This window comes from Hylobates moloch, unplaced genomic scaffold, assembly GCF_009828535.3.
Source record: "Hylobates moloch isolate HMO894 unplaced genomic scaffold, HMol_V3 SCAFFOLD_3, whole genome shotgun sequence".
In the NCBI taxonomy this organism is placed as follows: Eukaryota; Metazoa; Chordata; class Mammalia; order Primates; family Hylobatidae; genus Hylobates; species Hylobates moloch.
This window is the reverse complement of record NW_026652278.1, coordinates 17,972,530-17,999,427: the sequence shown is the minus strand read 5'-3', so window position 1 is coordinate 17,999,427 and position 26,898 is coordinate 17,972,530. Positions and strand designations below refer to the sequence as shown.

The window sequence follows — 26,898 nt, the reverse complement described above, 5'->3', positions numbered from 1 at the left end:
TGATCATTAAAAAGTCAGGAAACAACACATGCTGGAGAGGATGTGGAGAAATAGGAATGCTTTTGCATTGTTGGTGGGAGTGTAAATTAGTTCAACCATTGTGGAAGACAGTGTGGCGATTCCTCAAGGATCTAAATCTAGAAATGCCTTTTGACCTAGCAATCCCATTACTGGGTATATACCCCCAAAATTATAAATCATACTACTATAAAGACACATGCACACATATGTTTATTGTAGCATTATTCACAATAGCAAAGGCTTGGAACCAACCCAAATTCTCATTATGTTAGACTGGACAAAGAAGATGTGGCACATATACACCATGGAATAGTATGCAGCCATAATAAAGAATGAGTTCATGTCCTTTGCTGGTACATGGATGAAGCTGGAAACCATCATTCTTAGCAAACTAATACAAGAACAGAAAACCAAACACCTCATGTTCTCACTCATAAGTGGGAGTTGAACAATGAGAGCATATGGGCACAGGGAGGGGAACATCACACACCGGGGCCTGTCAGGGGGTGACGGGCAAGGCGAAGGATAGTGTTATGAGAAATGCCTAATACAGATGACAGGTTGATGGGTGTAGCAAACTACCATGACACATGTATACCTATGTTACAAACCTGCACATTCTGTACATGTATCCCAGAACTTAAAGTATAACAATAAAAAAATAAATTTTTGAATAGTAATATATATAATACTCTCTAATGAATATATTCTCAACTTTGTTGCCCTGTCTTTACTTCATCCTCTATCCACAGACAAAACTCTAATACAGTATCAACTAATTTCTAAGCTTTTTTTGAATGCTCTGCTGTAGAAAAACATACAAATATACTAATCAGTCTCACTTCAGATGCATGCTCACCAATCTCATACTGTTTCAGCTTCTTCATTCCTGTAGTTCAGTGAGTGGGAGGGAATGGCACCCAGTGGCTTTTTTGCTCTCGTTGTTCGCTGAGCCAGAAGGAATGGTGTGCAATGACTTTTTTGGTCCCATTGTTCTGCAAGTGGAATGAAGTGTTACAGCTCCTTTGTTCCTACCACCTGCAGCTTGGTGAATGGGAGGGTTACAGGTCTTTTGTTTCCACCACCCACAGCTTAGTGAGTTCTGGGTTCTTGTCTCGTGACCAAGAGGAATAAGGTACGTGGACACCAGAGAGTGAGTAAAGGAGAGAAGAATTTTGTTGAGCAACAGAAGGAAAGCTCTCAAGCTCTCAGTGGAGAGAGGGGACCCCAAAAGTGGGTAGCCCTCTGTGAGGCCGAATCTGGGGTTTTTATGGGCTTAAAATGGGGGCAGGCTGGTACTTGCTAATTGGTCCATGGGTGGTCTTGGAAAAAGCAGCATTCAATTAGTTAAAAGGCATCATACACCAGGAACCAATTGAGAGAGTGGGTGGGTTGGCGATAGAAGTTCTCACTCTGGTTGTGGACTCTATCCAGAACTGGCAGTTGAATTTTTCAGGCTTTAGGCTATCTTTGGCTTGAAGGTTGGCTTTCACCAGGGACCTGTCCCTGTCCACCTAGGAATTTGTCTGTCTCCTGTCACTGCAAATACTATATTTCCTCAGTCTATTTACTTTCCCTCTTTTTAATGACTATTTTAGATCTTTCCTCTGCCATCACATTTCCCAACCCCTCATCCTCCATTCTCTTTCTCAGCTTATGGCCTTTCTGATTTTATTGAGAAAATGGAAGCAATCCAACGGGAGCTTCCATATGATCCCGCCACATTTCCCTTCCTGCTCTCTGTTCAGTATGATCTCCTCTCTGCATGTTGTGTATGTTCAGTCTTTATGTTTTTTTTTTTCACAAGATCTCATCACCTTTTACCTACTTCAGGGAATAGTTCCAAAATTCCTACTCCATCTCCTCCCTTAGCAATTTTTCCTTTTCTACTAATTTTTTTCCAATTGGCATAAAATTTGTTATTTCCCCAATCTAAAACTGAAGTTTTCTTACGTGTCTTGATCATACTTATTCTTCATGCTAATTTGTCATTTCTCTGTATTTATCAATAAAGCAATAAATTATTTGAATTGATTTATAGTCAATCATGTTGTAATTTCTTTATACCATAATAGAGTAGTTCATTAATGCAGCATAAAAATTTATTTTCAAGTTATGTACATTTATGGATAAACTTGAGACATATTTTAAATTTTAATGTTTTATATCCTGTACCCTACTTAGCTAAGAAGTTCAGAGCGTATTTCAGCATTAAGTTACATGTTTAAGTGCCAGGTAAATTTTCCGTTCATAACCAAATACACCATCATGATTTTTGAAATTCTGAGGAGAAATATATCTCCTAGTTAAGTGGAAAATTGTGTAGTTGGCTTCTGGAGTACTTTCATTCTAAGCAGCTTTAAAAGGAAACATTTTGTGTAGAAGTCTAAATTTTCTTTCTTTATAGTAATGCACATTCATTCATTGGTATTCTTATTAGACACTTGAATTGATTAATACTCCTACTAATTTTGTTCTAGATCTCAGCTTTGTATTTTTAGCCTGATTGACATTAGGATTGATCATTACCATACACAAGATACTTCATACTGAGCAAGTATTTTCAACTCTATTAAATATAAGAAGAGAGAACATCATGCTTGAATGCCTGGCCAGGAATGTGGTTGGGCATATTTGTGGCAGATGCTGGAGTCTATATAGACAGAAAAATGTCTGTAGGTCTGAGGCATTGCAGCCTTTACTCAGGACTGCTCCGGGTCTGAAGTCTCCCAGTTATTACCTCCTAAAGGGCATTTATTTCCTGACTTCTTAATGTTTAGTTGCAGTCGTGAAAAAATAAAGATGCTTGAGCAGACAAATTTGTGGAAATAGTTTTGAAGTGCTTGCTTTTCCTTCGTGATATTTTTTTCTTCATTCTAAATAGATATTCTGTTTCTCAAGACTGCAGCCCTACTTTTGAATCTCACTCAGCTGCATTTGTCCAAGGTGATCACTACTTAGTCTTTTAAACATTGTATTTACTTGATGTCCATAGCACTAAATTCTGGGTTACTTTTTCTCTCCTGGAGTAGCCATTTCTCAGTCTCCTTTGCCAGTTTCTCTTCAGGCTCTGATTATTTATCATTGGTCTGCCGCAGGGCTAATCTCTTGGACCTCTTGTCTATCTACAAAGACGATTTCCTGCCTTCATGGCTCTCAATCCCATGTAATTTCTGATAACTTACAAATTGTTATCTACTACGCATGCTCCTGACTCAACATCTGGCTATTCAACAAATTTCTCAAACTTAATATCTTTAAAATTAAGCTCCTAATTATTCCCCCAAGTTCCATCGCAGTCAAACCTATTCTCCATTTAAGTTAATGGTGATTTTTGCTTGGTCTTAGGAAAAAAAAAAAAAAAAAAAACAAATAAAACTTTGCCTTTCTTTCTTACAAAGGCTGCGTTCTTTTATTTAGCGAATCCTGTTTGCTGTACCTTCAAAATACATTCCCTGTATTTGACCACTTCCTGTGGCCTTCACTGCTGTTACCCTGACCTCCATTACCTCCTGCCTGTATTACTGGCACAGACTTTATGAGAATAACAGTTAAGGCTTGCTCTTGCTTTGAGGTTTTTGTACTTGTCCTCTCTGCCTGGAATATTTTTTTCTGGTAAACTCCATGGCTTATTCTCTTACTATCTCAATTCTCTAAATGTTTCTTCTGAAAGCTGGAAGCATACTCCTACCTATCAGTATCTCCCTCCTCTTCACTGGTTTATTCTTCTCCAAAAGACTGATGTTCATTCAGTAGAGTATTAGTTGCAAGAGGACAGAAATTTTTATTTTTTTTATTGTATCTGCAGGGCCTAGAACACTGGCACACTGAATTTTCCTCTGCCATTTTTTGGCAGTCAGATGAAAATTGGAACTATGACCTACTGCATAATTCTCATTATCAGATATAAGGATACCTATAAATTCTTACACAAAATGTTGCCTTACACTAAATTATACAATAAATATATAGGGTGAATCTTATAAAGTATACAAGTAAGCATACGAATAATGCCTTAATAGTTTTAAAAATAAATTCAGTTAATGTAATTTAATCTGTATGTTCTATATTAATACTTTTTAATGGTTAAGGGTATAATATGAAAGGTATGTATCCAAAAGACAGAAGTAATCTATATTTATTTAAAATAATTGGGAAATAATTTTTATAAAAGTAGCAGTTTAATGTTATTAGCAATACGTCACCTTCATGTAATATGCATAGCCACTCATGACTTATGACATTTAAATGTTTCACCTTGGTTCCAGCATTTTGTATGGACAAAATTAAAAATATCTTTTCCCAGAATTCCTTGTATCATTGTGAATAAAGGTCATATCTGTAAAATGATGTTTATCATAGAATCATTTTAAAATTACTAAAAGTAGAAGTGAACACAATGGAAAAACAAGTCAATACATTACATTATATGAGAAATATTATTTAGCTATCAAACTTCATGTTTTCAAAGAATTTTGAGTTCTTGAAAGTTACAAAGTTTTATGAAATGGTCTATCTTTACAGCTGCAGAATTCTAACTGGAATAAAATGCAACAAAATGTTAACTGTATTTCCTTCTAGTTATCAAATTTTAGATAATTTTTATTTTATTCTCTTAACTTTTGTATAGTTTCCAGAATGTCTATAATGTTTTAACTTTGTAATAGCATCAGAAATAATAAATACAATTTTTGAGGAATTAGTACTTCTTCCATAACTATGTTTTGCTTTTTGTTGATTGAGGACAAAGATTTGTATTTTGTTATACTTAAATATACCACTAGTATTTAACAATAATCATTTTTAATATCAGTGTACAATATGTTGTAACCTAAATTTTGCTTTTTAGACAGTTTTTAAAGTACATATCAGGATTGTGCTTTTTTTCCTCCCTACAGACAGCCTTCTGATTGATTATCAGTTTACCTTCAGCTTATTACAGGAAGATGATCGCCACCATACTGCCATCAACTTTATAGCAAACCCAGAACAGGTGAGGAAAGATTGTTATCTTTTAAAGTATAATCATCCTAGTGTCAATGGACACAACTTTTTTTTTCGTATTTCATTGTGATTTTACCTCTTCTCAGAATTATCACATGGTAGGGCCTTTGTAGAAACTACTAATCCTATTAATTTTTTCGCTCTTCATGATTCAATAATTTGTGAGTTTGATATTTTAGATTTTGCAAATAGCCCTATATTTTAAATTAAATATAGTTTCTCCCTTTATATATCTTGTAACAAAATTTATGCCTATAATTATGCAAACGTGGACCATTCTTATTTAAAAATAAAACTCGGTCGGGCGCAGTGGCTCACATCTGTAATTCCAGCACTTTGGGTGGCCAAGGTGGGCAGATCATGAGGCCCAGAGATCGAGACCATCCTGGCCAACTTGGTGAATCCCCATCTCTACTAAAAATACAAAAATTAGCTAGGCATGATGGTACGCACCTGTAGTCCCCGCTACTGAGGAGGCTGAGGCAGGAGATTTGCTTGAACCCAGGAGGTGGAGGTTGCAGTGAGCCAAGATCACGCCACTGCACTCCAGCCTGGTGACAGAGCGAGACTCCATCTCAAAAAATAAATGAATAAATAAAACTAATGAATTCAAAGCATACTATGTTAAATATATTTTCCTTTCCTTTATACCATTCCACAGTAATAGGATTTGTCTCTTTTCTCAGTCAGTAATTTATCTGACTTATATGAATGATGGCTCCTTTAATGAAGTTACCACATCATTGATATATTGTATAAGCTTTTGAAGTTTAAATATACAAAAGATTCATTGTGAATTTTAATTTCAATCCATCAATTCAGGTAAAGACTCTTAGGTTGTGTCGAAATAACACACATATTTTGCTATCCATCCGAGACTTTATTAATTTGAAAATCCTGAGAATGGAAATATCAACCATAGGGTTTATTTGGGTTGAATTTTAGTTCTTTTAAAACTAACACTCATACATTTGAAATGAAGTTATGTTAAATATATATATTATCATTATGAATTCATCCATATTGTTAAATGATATGTTAAATCCATATCATATATTTAATGGTTTTTCAAGTAGGTGAAACATCTAAATATATTAATACTATGACATTTTGCAACTTCCTTCCTTTTAACGTAGTTCACTGGACTTGCTGACAACTAATATAATTTCTTAAATTTTTCTTTTCCAGTAAAATAGCATTCTGTCTCCCCCATCACCAAAAAAAAGGAACAGTTCATTTTACATTTTATATTACTCTTTATTCCCTAGACTTTAAGAATGACTATATTCTTGGGGAATACATTTAAAGTTTTGACTTTTAAATAAGGATTTTAAAGATATTTTGTTTCAAATACAAGCTGTCCTTCGCTGATTATCTGTTTCTGTATAGATATATTAACAATCTCAGAAACTACATTTACCAATGTGATAAAGTTCTTATACTTGCATTATAATTACCATTGACTTTTTGCTGTAGTAAAATAGACATAAAATAAAATTTATTTAAATAATTTTAGGTATATAATTCAATGGCGTTAAGTATATTTACAGTGTGGTGCAATCATCACCATCATCCACATTTTCATTATCCCTAAGAGAAACCCTGTGATTATTAAGCAATAATGCCTCATTCCACACTTCTCTGCAGCCCCTGGTATCTTTATTCTACTCTCTGCCTGTATGAATTGGCTTACTCTAGGTACCTCATATTAAGTGTAATCATTTGTCATTTTGTATCTGGCTTATTTGACTTAACATAGTGTTTCCAAGGTTCATCCATGTTGTAGCATGTATCGGAGGTCATTCTTTACCTTTAGCTTCTTGATTAATAGTAATTCCAAACCTGTGGGGTTCTTTGAAGATCTAAGAAATTTGATGTAAGAGAGATATCTGACTCAAAATTTGAGGGTGAATAATATTCCTCCACAATATTGTCCATAGTGTCATACACTTATGTCCAGATTAGCCACAATTCTAGTTTGCTTGTCTCTTTGCCATTTTCTCCTTCAATTTCCAGCAATCCCAAATGCTTTCCAATGTCCCAGCTTTGTTTTACTTTCTACTGTCTTGTCCAATTGAAGCCAAGAAACCAGAAAAGTGTTCTGTGAAGCTTAACGATGCATAACTGTCATGAGAGGCATCACTAAGAATGCTTATAATATCATTTTGTGTAACCCTCTTTAATTAAAGACATATTGACCTGGGAATAATCTCTGAAATTATTATGTATTATCGGCCAAGGCTTCTTATTCTATAAGAAAATAATAATAAAAAGTAGATAATTACTTATACATTTCCTACATTTTGAAAAACAGATTTTAACTTACTATCCATCACTTCTAGCCAGTGCTTTCGTGTGAACAGTTTCTGAATAGGTTTCTGTATAACATTATTTTGCCAAACTTATCCATATCTAACGAACAATGTTCTAAATCACTGATTTTATCACTTACTGGAATAACTACAGTGTCACTTTTTCAGTACAGCTTTTTAAACCCTAAATGCTTTTTATATGGCTTTAGTTATGGTACTATATAATTCAGCATTGCCTAAACTTGGAATTGATAGAGAATAAACTAAAAGTTCAAAAAGAATTTTACAGGTTTTTTTTAATATCAATTGGAAATTTTGTGTGACCTTTTAGCGACAACAGTTATGCTCATATTAATCTCATCCAGCATAAGGTACACATAATTAAGAAGAGACAATTTCAAGAGAAAATAAAGATTTAAGCCTCCTTAAGGGTACACTGTTTTCACCACGCTTTACTTTCATAAAAAAGTGACTTTTTGGATCCATTTCATTAATAGTAAAAAAAATCCACTCCTCAGAGCATGTCCTTTTTTTGAGTTCCCAGTCCTCTGGGTGAAGATGAAGATGAAGAAAGAGAAGAAAAAGAATATACCCTGTCACTATACCTAATAATCATGACACTACAATTATAAGCACTGTGGGCTGAAACCAAAGTTTTTTCCAGAAATTATTTCATTTAATGCTCACAAGAGCTTCCTGAAGGAAGTAATTACATTCCCATTTTAGAGATTAGAAAAGTGATTTTTGGAAAGGAAAAGTAATTTAATTTCCCCCTAATCAATCAGCCTGTACATTAAAGACCTGAAATTTCAATCTAAGGTTATCTGATTCTTCACTAACTTTTTTCATTGCTTCATGAAAATGATTTACTGTATATGAAACTGTTATTGGATTCAAGTCTGGTTAGTTTATTATGATGATATAAATCAACATTTGCTACCAGATATCTACCTTTGATATCTGGATTTTCCTTAGGACCACATTGTGTATACTTGGAAGTATATTTTGTATACTACAACTGAACAACATAATCTATTGAATAGTCCCTGTCTGCATGCTGACATAAAAGTATTCTTCATTTATTGCTATAGTCAAAGAGTTACTCAGTTATTTTTCTGGCCTTCCATTGAATTTATCCCAACTCTGTGTTCACTTATATCTTAAAAGAAATAGGAAAATCTCAATATGTTTGACAGTTTTGTGGCATGTACTGCAGAAGGGTTCTTAACAGCTTGTCAGTAGAATTCAGTATTAATTGATAATCAATAGAAAATAAGAAGGAAGTTAACTTCCTTCTTATATTCATGGCCATTTATGAATATCACTATGATGCATAATATAATAGCCTTCTGATTTACTCTATGTATTTAAAATCCAAGGTTTTATTTTTCTTTGACTATTTCAAATTCTTAGATGCTTTCTCCGCAATATTACTATGTACTACTCTAAAAATATGCATGACAATCACTCAACCTTATTATAACAAATTTTATTTTACGTGCTCTTTCAAGATGATCATTCTTTTTGAAATCTTATTTGCCTCCTGGAAACTGTGACAATATCATTTGATGGACACTGTCAAGAGTTCTTTGTAGAGACTAAGCTGTTCTTCCAAGTAGGGAAGTCATTAAGAGTAGATGTTATTTGGAGGTATAAGATTGGGGCTTATATGGCTGTCAAATGGGATGGCCATCACACATCATCCAGCAGCCTTTCCTTTTTATGATGTTCCTTATTTCTCCTGCTATTCATCAGGGAAAGGCCATTTTCCTTGTCAGTTTTCCCCTAAGACTGTTATATCAGAAAAGGGGAATTTAGTTGCTTCCATATTTACTTTCTCCTAAGAGACACTCAGAAAATTGGGGATATATTTTCTATTGGCTTACCTGCTTTATCATATTTAGAAAAATAGTAAAACTAAAGAATTAATATATTATCTATCTCTCTTACTCCGTTTCACTAGCTAGATCTTAGCAGTATAGAATTTTCTACAAGTCTTTGTAGAGAATATTTAAAATAAAGCATAATACACTCAGTATCTGAAACTAAACTTACCCATTGTGACCATCATTCTTTGCCTTTCCACAGGAACAAATAGTTGTAAATATACCTACTTTCTGCTCCTTACCTCTTGGAGTAAGAAAATCACAAATAACGTTTAAAGAAATCTCTTAGGCATATGTCCCTAAAATTAAATGGAAAGAGTGTGTACTCCACTAATGAATGACAAGAAGCAGGTTGACTGGCATAAAATTAAATTCTCAATGGTCTTCTCTATAACTATGTAAACAATGTGATCTGCTGTTTTTTTGGAGTAGGTTCATCATTTTTACCTGAAAGTTTTAGGTTATGTAATTTTCCCACTAGAAAATATGGGTGTAATAATAAAAATATACACCTAAGAAGAAGTCTTTCGAAAAAATAATCTTATATTGTTATAAAATTGCTTGGGACTAATCCAAACCTGTATCATTTAAACCTAGCAAAAATAATCAAAATACAAATATCAAATTTAAACTAAGCTTAGTCTACAACTAAGCAAAGAGAAACCAAATAAAAATACTAAATTACAGGAGCCTCTGGCTTACATACAAAAGACCAAATTATAATGGAGAAGATAAATGAGGAACTTGATATCTACCTTTGAATTTATTACACATTTTTTTCATTAAAGTGTATAAATGGAATCTACATATATTCAGTTGAATATTTACAAATGTATAGAGTTTAAGGAATAAAACAGACATAATTAAATCAGTAGACTAAATCATATATATCTAGTGTAATTTTTATTTTTTAACCTTAATATTTTCTTTTCTGGTAGTCGAACAAAAATCTGGATATATCAATTAATGCATCAAACAACTTTAATCTGAACATTACGTGGTCTGTCGGTTCAACAGGTAAAAAAATGTTGATGTCATATCTCTTTTACATGTGTTCCTATCTGGAAGTTGTTCTAACATGATCTACTGTTAATTAAATAAATGAAATTTAAAAAATGTTATATGCCATAATTATTTTGCTGTTACTGATAAAAATAATAAGTAGAAAAATGAATAGAGCTTCATTATTTTGTTAACTTTCTCCTTTATTCAATTAAAATTAGATTGGTAACATATTATACACTAAATTAAATTTTTAAGTGGCAGTGTTATAAAATGTGATTTTAACTAAGATAAATGGCTTCTTTAATGACTAGAGAGACTGAAATTTCAATTATTTGATTCACTACTGAAACTATAAATTTAATTATTAACCTTAATATTTATATAAAACAATGAAATTCTTCTGTACATGCTGATTATAGTAAACATCTATTATTGTCAAGCTTAGAAAATATAACCCCTCTTGTCAGCTTCAGTGCTCAGAGGAGTTAAAAAACTGATACATAACATGTGTTTCATAATAAGGTTAATAAATTTAAATTGCTGACTTAAAAAGTATATCTGAGAAGCTGTTCAGATTTTTATGTTGAATTATGAAATGTATTCTTACTTTAATTTTATTTTTACTTTTATTCTAAAAATTTTATTGGTATTTATTTTCTATATCAAAGGTATACTGTTGCATAAATGTGCTGGAAATTGTTTCTTTTTTATAGAAAATTTATGGATTCTTAGAAATTTATATGTGTTTTCTGAAAATTAAGTCATTATGCTATTTTAATATGTAGAATATTATGGATACATAGAATTCAAGAATTAAGAGATCTTTTGCAATTCCCACATTTATATATTACATTCAAAAAATGAAAATTCAGGCAAATAGGCATTTTGTTACTATTAGTGCCAAACATATAGTAAAATGTTGGCACTATGGGTTTCATGAAGGAAAAATTCATAATAACTTGTCCTGTTAATTTGAAAGTTATTTCTGACCAGTAAAAAAACTGTAAGGGTTTAAAAATGTGTCTACAAAAATGTCTATAATACATTTCTAATCACTTTAGAACAATAATTTTAGTATGCAAGAAATCACGTGTTCTTTCAGATTCCCAGACCAAATCTCAGAAATTTTTATTTATCAGATTCGGAGATGAAGTCATGGAATCTGCATTTTATAAATGCACACAAAGTGATTATGGAATAAGTGGTTAGTTAAAAATTAATTCAATTATGCAGTATACTAATTCTAATTATTTTTACTATTGATTAAGGTGAAAATATTGCTAAAAATTATTGGAAATGCTTTGTTCTATTTTATTAACTTCAGTAAATATTTATTCAGCACTCAATATGTGTTTAACCAATTGAGCATTTAGCTCATGTTTTAAATTATGGCCTCCACCCAATTTATTTAAAGCAATGATGGTTCAATTTGTGGTAAGACAAATAAATTGATTTTTTTCCCATTTTTTAGTTGGATTGAGACACACGAAAATATGGTCTGATTTCTTTTTAAATGCTCTGTGGCATTGTAAACAGAATGAGCTCAGTTTCTAGAGCCACATATATCTGAGTTCCAACTGCTTAGTAGCTATAAACTTGGGGCAAATGCTTTAATCTTTCTGAGGCTCAGGTTGAAATCTGAAAAATGGAGGTGATAATACTTCTGGGATATTATTGGTTTTAAAAAAGAATACAAAGTCTCTAAGCCAGTGCCTAGTACATAGCACTTAATCAGTGGTAGCATTTTTAAAAATAATTTTTATACTAAATTTATTTCCATTATATTTATGGCAAACTTATTTTCTTTAATTCAAAATTATAAACAGTATGTTTTGATAATTGTATTTTTATAAGAGCAATTATAAAAAACTAACTATAATGTGCATTTTAAAATTCATAAAGATATTTCCTAATATTAATTATTTAAATTATTTACATTTTAGCTGGAACAATATCTGGGGAAGAGACTCCTATAGTTTCCAAGAATAATATAAAGGAATACAGAGATAGTTTTTCCTATGAAAAATTTAACTTTAGAAGCAATCCTAACATTACATTCTATGTGTACGTCAGCAACTTTTCCTGGCCTATTAAAATACAGGTAAGTGTTGAGAGTATTTACTTCTAATGACCATAATATTATTAAGAAAAGAATGGTGCTTTTGTCCAAAGTGATGATATATATATACATTTCCTGACTTGACTAATACAAAAACATTGACCTTTGATAAATAAAGGCCTGCGAATGTCTGTGATGATGAATTTCTCTGTAAAAACCCTCATGGAACCAAAAAACTCTATACTTACATTTTTCAGTGATTATTATGTACTAAGCAATGCAACCAACTGAAATGTTTTGGTTTTCTGATTAATTCTATACTTTAACTGAGGGTTAAATACTGTTCTCATATAACCCCACTTGAAATTATTTTCCGTTTGAGTAGTCTTATTTTTACTTCAGCACATTCTGAAAATAATCTGATCTTTCATTAAAGATTTTGAGTTAGCAGTATTTAAGTTACCTCTTTAAGTAATTACCTCTCATCATTAATTTCCTAATCTATACTACATATGTGTTTTACATTTCATTTTTGTTATACTTAGAGGTAGGCTACTGAAGACTTCAGATTTACTTCTAGGAAAGAATTGGAATATTCTTTCTATCTTGTAGTTTAGGTTTGTGTTCTTAATTTATGTTTTCCTGAAAGAAAAGCCTATCTATTAGGATGCTGGGATTTGTTCATTCCTTTACAACTGATTGATTAGATTGAATTTACATTAGTTATTTGAATAGCTTATATATATCAATCCTTGTTCATAGCTTTTATGTTTTAAAATCTTTTAAAGATTTTCAGATCATCCCTTCCCTATATGTTAGTAAATTACAGCATATGCTCTGTAACTAGAAATGTTTGCAGGTTTTATTTATATTAATTCCTATGTGATTTGTGGAAAGAATGAGTGATTTTTAAAATCATATGTTTACTGGAAAAAATTTTTCTTCTTATCTTTAAGGTTGATGTAACACTTAAATTATGGTAATTATTCAACTGTTCAAGAAATACGAGTATAAATTACTATTCAGTTCACTTTTGAGAATTAATTTGAGAAATTTACTTCTTCATTGTATAATGATTGATTTAGATGCTGGTACTGTCAGAAAAATGCCATAAATATTTGTTTTTAAAATTTTAACATTAAGGATGTATAACTTTATTTCCTAAGATTCATAGGGAAATATTTATCAAATTTCACTTCATTTATTCAATTATGATTGAAAGGGAAAAGGGTTCATCTATAGAACTTAGTAATTAGTTATTAAAATTGATATCATTATATTTTAAATTGCTTCCTATCCTTATTTCTTGTTTATATACTCTTGAAAAAACCATTACATAGTTATTTTAGAATGTTCTTGAGTACTTAATGGTTAGGAATTAACTTTCTAAATTGGATTTTTTTTGAGAACTTACTCTTCTGGAAGCAAAATCAAAATTTGTGTAACTAGATTGAAATACTCCACTATCTCAAAATAATACAGTGTGGAAAATAATTGAAATGGACAAGATACGTAGGCCTAATTTCTCCTCTTTATTAAACTCATTATATTATGCCTACGGAATATGTTGTATTAAAGCATAGAAGTATTAATATATGTGTTTATTTATAAGACTAGAATAAACTTTAAATTATAATATACAAAACACCGTAAAATTATTTAAATTGTGATTTTAAATACTGGCAGCCATCATTGTACTCCCTTTCAATAAGTTCATAAGTTTTTTAGATTCCACCTATAAGTGATATCATGCAATATTTGTCTTTTTGTGACTGACTTGTTTATTTAGCATAATGTCCTTCAGTTTATTCTGTTGTCACAAATAGCAAGATTTCCTACTTTTTAAAGGCTGAATAATATTCCATTGTTATGTGTGTGTATGTATACAAATATATGCATATTATGTATATGAAACATATAGATATAAATCACAATTTCTTTATGCTTTCATCTATCCATGGACACAGCTTGCATCTGTATCTTGGCTATTGGAAATAATGTTGCAAAGAATGTGAGAGTGCAGCTGTATCTCTGAGATACTGATTTCACTTACTTTGAATATATCCCCAGTGGTGGGATTGCTGGATCAGTGGTAGTTTTATTTTTAATTTTTGGGGGAATCTTCGTACGGCTTTACATTATGGCTATAGCAATTTACATTCCACCAATTGTGTGTAAGAATTTCCCTTGCTCCACATCCATTCTAACACTTGTTATCTTTTGTATTTTTGATAATGGCCATCATAACAGCTGTGAGGTGATATCTTATTGTAGTTTTGATTTGCATTTCCTTGATGATTAGCAATGCTGAGCACCATTTCATATACCTATTGGTCATTTGTGTGTCTTCTTTGGAGAAATGTATAACCAGGTCCTTTGCCCATTGTTTCCATTGGGTTTTTGTTTTCTTGCTATTGAGTTTCATGAGTTCCTTACATATTTTGGAGTTAACTTCTTATTGAATAGATCATTTGCAAATTTTTTTTTCTCTTCTGTAGGTTGCCTTTTCAGTTTTTTGATTGTTTCCTTTGCTGTGCAAGGAAGCTTTTTTTAGTTTGATGCAGTCCCACTTGTTTATTTTTGCTTTTGTTGCTTGAATTTTTGGTATTATATCCAAAAAAATCACTGATAAAGCCAATATCAGGGAGCTTAGTCCCTTTATTCTGTTTAGGATTTTTATAATTACAGGTCTTATATTTACATCTTTAATCCATTTTGAGTTGATTTTTGTATATGGTATAAAGTAAGAATCCAATTTCATCTTCTGCATATAGATATCCCAGTGTTACCAATACCATTTATTGAAGAGACTGTGTTTCCTTTACTGTTTATTCCTGGCACTGAGTCAAAGATCAGTTGAACCTGTCTATGGGTTTATTTCTAGCCTCTCTATTCTGCTCCATTGGTATTAGTGTATTTTTATGCCAGAAACTTCCTGTTTTGATTACTATAGATACATAATACAGTTTGAAATCAGTAAGTATGATGCCTCCAGCTTTGTTCTTCTTTTATAAAATTTCTTTGACTATTTGCAGTTGTTTGTGGTTCCTTTTGAATTTTAGAATTTTTTTCTATTTCTGTGAAAAATGGAATTTTGAAAGCAATTGTATTGACTCTGTAGAACACTTTGGGTAGTGTGGCCATTTATACAATGTTAATTCTTCCAGTCAATGAATATAGGATATTTTTCCATTTATTTTTGATGTTTTCAATTTCTTTCATCAATGCTTTATAATTTTCATTGTACAGGCCTTTCATTTCCTTGGTTAAACTTATTCTTTTTTTTTTTTTTTTGAGACAGAGTCTCGCTCTGTCTCCCAGGCTGGAGTGCTGTGGCGCAATCACGGCTCACTGCAAGCTCCGCCTCCTGGGTTCACGCCATTCTCCTGCCTCAGCCTCTCCGAGTAGCTGGGACCACAGGCGCCCACCACCACGCCGGGCTAATTTTTTGTATTTTTAGTAGAGATGGGGTTTCACCGTGGTCTCGATCCCCTGACCTCGTGATCCACCTGCCTCGGCCTCCCAAAGTGCTGGGATTACAAGCGTGAGCCACTGTGCCCGGCCTAAACTTATTCTTAAGTATTTTATTCTTTTTGATGCTCTGGTAAATATGATTTGTTTACTTAACTTCTGATTTGGAGACTTCATTGTTAATGTATAGAATTGCAACTGATTTTTGTATGTTGATTTTGTATCCTGCAACTTGACTGAGTTTTTTATTCTTTTTAACAGTTTATTGGTGGAGTGTCTAGGGTTTCTTGTGTATGAGAACATGTCATCTGCAAACAGAGACAGGTTTTCTTCTTTTCCAATTTGGATGCCTTTTACTTTTCCTTGTCTAATTGCTTTGTGTAGGACTACCAGTCCTATGTTGAATAGAAGTAATGAAACTGGGCATTTTTGTTTCTTTCCTAAAATTAGAGGAAAAACCTTCTGCATCTTGCCATTGTGTAGGATGTTAACTATTGGCTTGTCGTATATGTTCTTTATTGTGTTGAGGTGCATTCCAGTTAAACCTAATTTGTTGGAAGTTTTTATCATGAAACAGTGTTAAACTTTGTCACATGCTTTTTCAGCATCTATTGAGATGATCATATAATTTTTGTCCTTCCTTCTGTTAATATGGTATATCACATTTTGATTCATATATGTTGAACCATCCATGCATTCCTGGGATAAATCCTACTTGATCATGTTTTATGATACTTATAATGTGCTGTTGAATCAAATGTGATTGGCTAGCATTTTGTTGAGGATATTTGCATTTACATTAATCAAGGACATTGGCCTGTAGTTTTTATTTTTTTTTCCATGTGTTCCTTATGGTAAGCTGTGGTACAATAGTATTCATTTTTATTTATTTGTTTCCCCTTTACTGTTGCTATTATATTTATTTTTTAAAGAAAAGAATGCAGCATTATTAAGTATAATCACCATGTCGTACAATAGAAATTTTCAACTTAATCCACCTATTCAACTAAAATTTTGTGTCCTTTTACCAGCATCTCTGAAATGCCATTGATTTTCTTTTCTTGTAGTCTCCTTGTCTAACTTGGGTGTCAGGGAAATGCTTGCCTTACAGCATAAGTTCGGACGTGTTCACTCTACTTCATATTTTTGGAAGAGTTTGAGATGGCTTGGTGTTAGTGCTTTAAATGTTTGTTAGAATTCACCGGTGAAGCCATCTATTCCTGAGCTTTTCTTTGTTGGAAAGCTTTTTACAACTGATTCAATCACCTTAGTTATTTTTGGTGTGACCAAGTTTTCTATTTTCACATGATTCAGTCTTGGCAAGATGTATTTTTCTAGGAATTTATTCATTTTTTTCTAAGTTATATAATTTGTTGGCATACAATTCCCCACAGTCATTTCTTAAGACCTTTTGGTATCTATGGTGTCAGTTGTAATGTCTCCTTATCTATTTATAATTTGTTTAAGTCATGTCTCTTTTTTCTTGGTTAGTCCTGTGCAAGGTTTGTCAATTTTTAGAATTGTTGTAAAAACCAACTCTTTATCTTTTCTATTGTTTTTCTATTCTGTATTTCATTTATTTCTGCCACAATGTTTATTATTTCCTTCCATCAGCTAACTTTGGGCTTCACAGTTTAACAATTCAATTGCCATTTATTGTAAGGTAGATCTAGTAGTCATGAAGTTCTTCAGCTTTTGTTTGTCAGCTTTTATGTCTCCTTCATTTTTGAAGAGCAACATTGCCAGGTAAGGTATTCTTGGTTGGTAGTACTTTTCTTTTAGCACTTTAAATATATCATCTCAGTCTTCACCTGTGAGGTTTCTGCTGAGAAATCTGTTGATATACTTAGAAGTATTCTCTTATAGGTGATGGGTCACTTTAATCTTCTTCTGCAATTTTCTTTTTGATTTTTTGTGATTGGATTATGATGTGTCCTAGTGAAGTCCTTTTTAGATTGAATCTGTTTGGTGATGTTCAGCTTCATGGATCTAGACATCTGTATCTCTCATAAGATTTGGGAAGTTTTGAGCCATTATTTTCAAGTTCATAGATGCCTCGAGTTTAGGGACTGTTGTGGGTGAAATAGGGCAGGGGTGGAAGGGAGTTATAGAGGTTTTTAAAGAGTATCACCAGGGATCTTGGTGGTGTTAGGACTCTTCAATGTCTTGAGTCTGGTGGTGGATGAATACATTTTTAAAGCATCCACTAAGTAAGATCAAGTGTTATATAAACACAAAGTAATTATGGACAGTTATCAGCAAATTTTGATAAACAATGAAATTTAAATTTGGGGATACAAACAAGAATTTCGAAAATAGCCCTTTTTGAATAATTGCAAAGTAAACAGTTCTTCAATACCCTGCCATCAAAGTATAGACTGACTAACTAAAGGCATTGACATCACCCAGGAGCATGTCAGAAATGTAGAATTTTAGCCCCGTTGCCACTGAATGAGAACCTGCATTTTACCCGAATCCCCCCAGGTGATAATGTGCACAGATGCTTGCAAGCCATTGTCTAATAGAAAAACACCACCACCAAAATCACTCCATTTCCTTAATTTGGGAATTGTCTATAGCATTTTCAGTTATGTCTGTGAAGATATGAAATTGTTTGGAATTTGAGGATTGGCTTAAATTATGGTTCACAGCATAACTCAATGAAATGTTTATTGTTATTTTTCCACTTGCATCTAAATTAGTAGAGATATGATGTCTTTAATTCTTTTCATTTTAATGAGTTTTGGAGATGATTGAAATTAGGTAATATCATAGTGAATAATCCTTGTCTTATTAAACTACTAAATTATGCATGAAATGCTGCTATTATTTATATGCATTATGTAATGTATTTTGATAATTAGGCAGCTAATATGTAGCAAAACACCTTTATGCCTATCAGTTTGTCAGTTATGATGTCAGTAATGATGCTCTAGTTGTTACCAATGGAAGTAATCCAAAGTCAATAGATTACTTCTTAATCGTTATAGTATTTAATTCTCTGTGGCATATCTCACTGATTTCTTTTCTCCATTTGGAATAACTGTTTCTCAATTTCTGTTGCATTTGTCTTTCCCATATTTGTGGTTTCAGTCAAGTTATTCATTCCTCTGAGCTTCAATTACCCAATCTATAAAATGAGGATTACTAGTAGTACTTAATTATATGGTTATTGTAATGATTATGTGAGATAGTTATGTGAAACAAAACCGTACCTATTACATTGTAATAATTGTTCTAAATTGTAAATAGATGATCATCATTTTCTTTTTCTTCATCATCACCATCAATGTCATTGGTATTTAAGAGAGTTTTTTTTTTATCTTCTTATCATTTACCTTACCTGTTTAAAACCTTTGGTGATTTCCCATAATATTTAAGATAAATTTATTCCTTTATCTTTTACTTATCTATATTAGGTTGATTACTTTTACTACAAGTCATCCAAAAATTATAACTGCTCATCATAACAAAGACAAAATATTTACTTTAATTCACTCTTGTTTTACAACTTTCTATGGTGAGAGTTTAAATCATTGATTTTAGAACTTTTCTTTTTTCTGATATATACTCTACAGCTATAAATTAACCTGTATGCACTGCTTTGACCACATTTTACACATTTTGGTATGTTGTATTTTCATTTTTATTTAGTCCAAAATATTTCCTGATTTTCCTTGTGATATTTTCTTTGATGCATAAGTTATTCCAAAATGTTACTTAATTCTCATATACTTAGGGATATTTCAGGTGTCTCCTTTTTATTAATTTCCAATTTAGTTTTCTCTATGGTCAGAGAAAAACTATGGTTTTAATCCTTTTTAACTTTATTAAGGCTTGTTTTTGGCATATTTTTTATTTTGCAGAAAATTCATGTGCTTAAAAAGCAAAGTGCCTTCTGCTCTTGTTATTCTTTTAATGTCAGTTGGATATTTATTTGATTCTCATTCAATGTCTGAGATTATTGCTGATTTTCTTTCTACTTTTTCTATCAATTACTGAGAATATTTTGGAAATTTCCAACTATTTTTAGTGATGTGTTTCTTTTTTGAATATTATCAGATTTTCTTCTTGTTTTTTGAAACTGTAGTAGTTTGTGCATATATATTTACATAAAAGGTCCCTTTACTGACCGTTTCATTTTTATGAAATGTTCTTTTTCATCTTCATTAAATCTGCATACCAAACTACTTTCAGCTCTCCAAATATCTATCCTCTGTCATTTATTTTGTTTTGCTGGTTATTTTTACATTCTGTATTTTTTTATCTTTCAAATGACTTTTCTGGCCTTAACCTTGTTTTTAACTCTTGCTTAGCTTTTGTCTAATTGTGAATATAACCTCCCCTTATACCTAACTACTAGAAATTACTCTTTTCTTACAACTGACATATTCTTCAGCTTATCACAGTTTATTTATATTTATTGTTTCATTTATTTATCCCTTATTAGCCCTCAAACTCCTTTACAGAAGAAACTGTATATTTTTTTGTATTTTTAGTACTTAACTGAGGTAGCTAAAGGAACAGTTTTTAAATTGAGAGATGAGTAATATATTTCTCTGGAGAAAGGAATGTACAGATAAAATATGCTTTCTTATACTCTTAAAAAAGGTTTAACATGCAATGTAGTTTATTAGTACAATAAAAGATTTCTCCCTTATATTTACAAAAATCATGTGGGTTTCTTATTTAATAATAACTCAAATTCTTTCTTCTCCCAAAATGAAATTTTATAGTAGGTTGTTTTGTTAGTTAAGATTTTTTATAAGAAACAGAAATCGTGCATGACTGACAAACAAAAGGAAATGTATTGTTAGCATAAGGTGTTGCTAACAATATGAAAGGGAAGAATAAATCATCAGGTTTTCAATAAGCGAAAGCTTTCATTCCAGCGGTTTTCAGTCATGTGCATTAGTTGACATTCTTAGCTGGGCATGCCTGCTATATTGAATGAAATCTCATGATTTCTCCAACCCATCCTATAAATATTCACTCAGGATCTAAAATCTTAAGTGAATGAGTCCAACTGGTAAATTTAGTACACCTGTATAACTTCCTCCTGACCCATAGTGGTGCAAGAAAAATAATTGTCCTGGGAAGTAGTTTTTTGGCTTCTTTGCTCAAAGATACGGGACTTGGACTCACAACCCCAATAAGGAAAAAATATCTGAAGAAATAATTCTTTGTTTGGTCAGGAGATATTTGGTGATCAAAAGTCAACAAATATTCGTTATCATGGATAATCTTGATGGGAAACATTAATATCTAATAAGAATATCCTTCTGAAATCAGTATTTCCTTATTCTAGGAAAATAATAGAGATGACTATAAAATAATATAATTGTTATTAAAGAAAGAAGGCTTCAGTTATTGTGATTTTTAAAAATATGCAATTAATCTGCTGCAAAGTGAATTATATGTAACATTTTCAACAATGCCAATTCTAATGTAGATATTCTTATCTTGCTTCCAGCTTACAATTGTTTGCTTTCTCATTGTCGGTAAGCAGTAGGTATTAAGAACACGGGTTCTAAGTCAGACTACTACCTCAATTTGAAATTCTTAAATTACAAGTGATACAATTGAGAGGAAGGTTTTTTGTTTGTTTTTTAAGTCACAGTATTTCCATTTCTTTCTCTGTCAAATGGGAGATGATAATAATTGCCTACCTTCATTAGTTTCTCTTGCTGTGTAGCGAATTATCACAAGCTTATCAGGTTAAAACAAGGACCATTTATTATTTTATAGTGTCCGTTGGTCAGGAATCTGGGCATGAGTTAACTGCCCTGTGTTAAACCTTGTCCTCGGGGCTTCACAAGGCTGAAGTTATGGTCTGTTGAGCTGCCGTCTCATCTGAGGCAGAAGGACTTCTTCCAAGGTCACTAGTTGTTGGCAGAGTTCAGTGCATTGAAGTTGTAGGTCTTAGGTTTTTCTAGTTACTGTTAGCCAGGGGCTCTTCTTAGCCCCTAGAAGATGGCCACTGTTGCCTGCCACATGGCCCTCTCTACAACATGACACTGTGCTTCTTTCCGGCCAGTTATACAATCTCTTTTCCTTTAAATCTCTTTCTTCAGTCTGTTATAATGGAGACTGATAAAATTCAATAATCATAGGAGTGACCATTCTACCACCTTTGGCATATAATGTAACGTAATCAAGGGAGTGAATTTTCCATTGTATTCACAGATTCCATCTATACTTAAGGGAAAGGCTTTAACATATATTGTATTAAAATATTAGAAATGTGTATATGTTTATCTTTTGAATTAGGGTGAAAAAATGGAAAGTTATTTAAAGTATATGAAAATAGAGTAAAGATATTGACTGAAATAATAGTATTATAGTTTTATCAAAATAGTTCTTTTTATATAAAATATATTTTATTACAATTTATATTATCAAATATGTTTTTCACTCCTACTGCCTACCTCCTGTCCTTTCTTCTGTAAACCCATTAGATTTAATTTTATTTTTATTAATTTATTCTGTAAAACATTTTTGTGTGAATTACATGCCAATCAAGCAATTATTATGGTATAAAGACTTCATGTGGGTAAAGACAGTGATAATAACTGTTTAATTAAAAGGCAAGTTTTATCTTTTCAGTCTACTAGCATCATTGTTGCCCAAATTCACTGGTTCTATTTTTCTTTATAATTATACAGATGTTTGAGGAATAAATATCTTTGTTAAGGATTTTTAATATTTTTTTGTTAATACTATACCAAGTTTTTGATAACTAATTAAAAGTTTTTTCTTTTACTGTTTCTAAATTATATGTGTTGTAAAAGTTTCTTGTAGTACCATAGTCTTATATCTATGAATGGAATTCTAGAGATCAAGAAATGTTTTAAAATGTCAAATGCATAATATACTTACTAGAGTAGGAATTTTAAGTTGGTGGCTATTTGTACGGATTTAATCAGACATTAATTTAGCCATTGAGATCCTCTACCATTTAAACATATTATTTGATTAATTTATGTACTTTGGAAAGCTGTTTTAATCTAATGTAAATCAACAAAAGTTTTCTTCATTGTCTTCAAACTTTATTAAAGTTTTAGTTTGCCAATCAATCTCTTTAGCATTTAAATATCCTTAAGATCCTTTAGAAATTCTAGTTGTGACTGTGAGACATATAGCAGTGTTAAGTGATAAATGTTCCAATAATATAATAATTAAACAGGGAAAAAATCTTTTTGTTTTGAAATGCTGGGAATCATGTCATTGAGTTCATTTGCATGTTTGTAATATGAGATTTTATTTTGGTAGCACTTGTTCTTCATGATTTATAATGTCATGCAATTAAATCTTGATAATAAAAAATAGAAAAAAAGTACTACTATGGCGGTAGTGCTAATAACTTCAAAAAAAGTGTATTGAACTTAAGTACTTTGTATTCTACAATGGTGCTGTTCGTCAACATTTATATATCACAGTTTAAATTAAATTAGATTGACTCTAAATTACCTGTTTCTGAGCAAACTGGCTTTGACAATTCACTATTATATCAATCTGCAAAGTGATGTCATAATTTAGATTCAATTTTTTAATGAGAATGATGCTGAGAATTATTCTTCAATTTGCAATTCTAATTTCCATTCTATACTGGTTAATTTCCTTACTAATATTGATTAAGTTATACGTAACAAAATAGAGAAAGAAGTGAATCCTAGTGCTGATGTCTATAAAATGTTATCACAAATAAATTAGCATTTTCAACATAGATGAGTCATTTTAACACACACACACACACGCACACACGAAACAGAAAACCACTGGTTAAGTAGGCATTAAAGAGGATGTTTTAACTTATACATATGATTTGAACAGTAAGGCTGTCATAAAAATATGCTGATGGAAGTGCCCTTGTATATATATTTTTTTCAAATTGACACAGAACACTTTTCGTTATTTGTGGTTCTTGTCTTTTAAATTGTTATATGCTTGAAGTTATATATATTTTCAAATATACTTTTTTCTTCTTAAAAAAAGTTTCAATTCTTTTTGTCATTTAACCCACCAAGGTAACATAAATTCAAAAGGTAGTATTAATCAGTTAAAGATGTATTAACTATACTAATTAGAAATATAAATGTGAATGATATAACAAATATGTAAGAAACACATACAGAGGAGAATGGAAGATTTTCTAATAGCTATAAAATAATACTGGCTATGATAGGTACAAATGTTCTAAAAATTATCACAGGGAAGATATATTACATTTACACTACATTGACAGAATTGAGTAGTGAAACCAGAGACCATATTGCCCATAAAGCTGAAAATATTTACTGTCTGGTTTTTTACAGAAAAAGTTCGTTGACTTTTTATGCAAAATGCTCTTATCTAATGCCTTATCCAGAGCTATTCTTTACAAGGAATAAAATTATTTGAATTAGGTGAGATGGTATATGTGTAAAATCTGCTTTTCTAAGAACATTTCTTATGACAAACATTTTCAACTTTGCCAGTGGTAAAATAAATTTGAGTAAAGAAGATTTTTCATTTCTTTATATTATTAATTTTTAAAAAGTCATTAATTATATATTGAAATCTAATGAAACTCTTCTAAAAATTTTAATGCAATTTTGTTAAATATTCATAATAATCCCATAGATATTTTTAGATGGTTGCCCTCATAATATAATATTCTCTTATAAACTACCCCGGTTTTTATATAACATATTGTAAACAATTTTAGTTTTAATATAGTATTAATTAATGTTTTTAACACTACGAGAATTTTTTCAGATCATATACTTCTATAACTTCCATAGTCTGTTACTGGAAATTTGGAGTTATTTTTGTTTTAAAAAACAACAAGGTGATGAATACCTTTGTGTGCATTCATCTTCTATTTTAGAAAATTATTTCTTTTGCACATATGTCCCCAAATTAAATTACTGGGTTAAAGTATATAAACAAATTTATGATTGGATATGATGCACTAGGCATTATTCAAGGTATTGTATATGATTTAGTGCTGTTATTCCTAACTTATAAAATATTTTTATTGTCTAAATTTTTATAAATGAACAAAACAACTTGTTCAATTTCATACAGTAGGCAATTGAATTGAGATATGAGACTGGTCAATTTGACACCAGATCCCATTCTACCACTATTAACTCACACTTCTTTATTTTACTATCATTTTATTAGTATTAATATTAAGGCTGAACATTTTTCTATTTATAAAATATTTACTGAGAAGAATCTATAAACAAACATTTATAATCTTATGTTATATTTATATCTCAGGACAGCTTACCTGAGGGTATTTTGTTTTAGCTCTAGACATTCTTCCATTTTAAACCCAAACTGGAAGTGTATAAAAGTTAGTCATTTGAAAAAAAATAACTATACTTGATATGTTTGCAATTACAATTAAGTATTACCTCTTGGGGTTTGTTAAGAACTTCTACTTCAGAAACTTTTTAAAAAATGACTTAATTTTTGGCAAAGGTATTAAAGTATGAGTATTATATTTTGGGTTTGATTTGTGAACTACTGATACCTTTAAGAATTCATCAATATGCATAATCTCAGAAGGCAGTATGTTTACAATAATTGATCAAATGAAATATTAATATATAATGACAGCATAGCAAATATTTCAGAATCTCTCAATAGATAATAAAGGTATATGTGACTTAAGATTGTACTTCTACTCGGACTCTTGTTTCATATTGTTATATAATGTTACTGGAATCACTAAATAAATATTGAATTAATGCAGAATAGAGGATTACAGCAATTCTTTAAATATTGCCTTACAAATGAATATTCAGCACGCAGTGGGTTCTATGTATAAAGCTGTAGGTTGAAATTTAGAATTTTTACTAATGTCTTTATTTTTGTAATTGCTCTACAAAAGTTGCTTATTCAAATGGCAAAGTAAATGATTATATAAGATAATGTAAATTGTAGTAGTTCTGAAATTTCCATGTTCTTTTGACTTTTATTTAATTTGATGAGAATAAAAATCTTCTTTTATTAATATATTTATAATACTGAATCATATATTTCTTCTTACTTTGTACTTTGATGATTGGATAAACAAATATAATAATTTTTAATTAATTATTTAGTAATGAATTTCTTCATTAATAAGCATTTATTGAGTTATTCACTTTGAGTAGTCCAATAAATTACAGTAAAAACACATATAAAAATAGAATTAATAAAGTTTGAATCTGTCCCAAGAATTAGAGCTTCATTTAAGAATCATTATTTGTTGCTTCATATAGGAAACTCAGAGAAGTGTAACGTAGAATCCAAAATTTATACAAAAGCAGACTTTATTCTGTACTGAATGTTCTTAGTAGCTAAAATTTAGGCATAAAAGAAGTTAGAGGTGAAGGTCTTAGATATTCTTTGTTTTAGCATATACCTAGATATTGAGTAATTCGTTTACATATTCTTTGCTTAGGTTCCCAGTTCTGTACTAACCGTAAGGTAAGAAAGAGTAAGGGATAATCTGTTTGCTAGTAGAAGAGTATATATTTTATTTGTTAGGTAAATGAAATGGTATATTTTAACATTTCTGGACAGTTTTTGCTTTTCCTAAGACATTTTGGTCCTATCAAATTATAAATGAAAATTATTATTTGTAATTATTAATTTACCAACCCCTGTGCTAATGGAAAAAGAAACTTATTGCATGTTGATCTCCTATAGAAAGACATCTGCATCTTGCAAGTCAGATATGAAATTAGTTCCATCATTTATTTCATATGCCTTCATAAATCAACAATAGTTTAGATACAGAAGTCACCAGAAACTTGTATTACATAAAGAACTGTTCTCTAACTTTCATGCTGGGAAAAAAATTGTTTAGAAAGAGAAGGCATCTTGATTGAAGTTTTAAGCAAATTTAGGAAATTATAATGATGTTATCTCATAATTACTAGAGATATGACAAATATATATTTTCATTGCTAATGTTTTATTTAATTCTTTCATTCCTTCAACTTTCACCATACATTTTATGGGTCATTTGTGCATATACAATTTTGGCTTATTGCCAAATATATTTAATATAATTTGACTTAACAACAAAATATACCATGAGTATATGTACAGACCTAATTTACAAATTGCAACTCAGTTATTTCTTTAGATTTATCAATTT

General features: G+C 31.0%; 1 protein-coding gene across 4 annotated transcripts in view; it reads left to right on the top strand.

Moving 5' to 3' along the window:
- ATRNL1 (attractin like 1) overlaps positions 1–26,898 on the top strand; it is an 838,515-nt gene that overhangs the window by 358,859 nt on the left and 452,758 nt on the right. For all 4 annotated transcript variants that reach the window (XM_032176925.2, XM_032176917.2, XM_032176911.2 and 1 more), the window contains 3 exons: positions 4,920–5,014; positions 10,162–10,240; positions 12,172–12,329. In XM_032176925.2, coding sequence (XP_032032816.1) covers positions 4,920–5,014; positions 10,162–10,240; positions 12,172–12,329 — 332 coding nt within the window. The remainder of the gene's footprint in view (positions 1–4,919; positions 5,015–10,161; positions 10,241–12,171; positions 12,330–26,898) is intronic.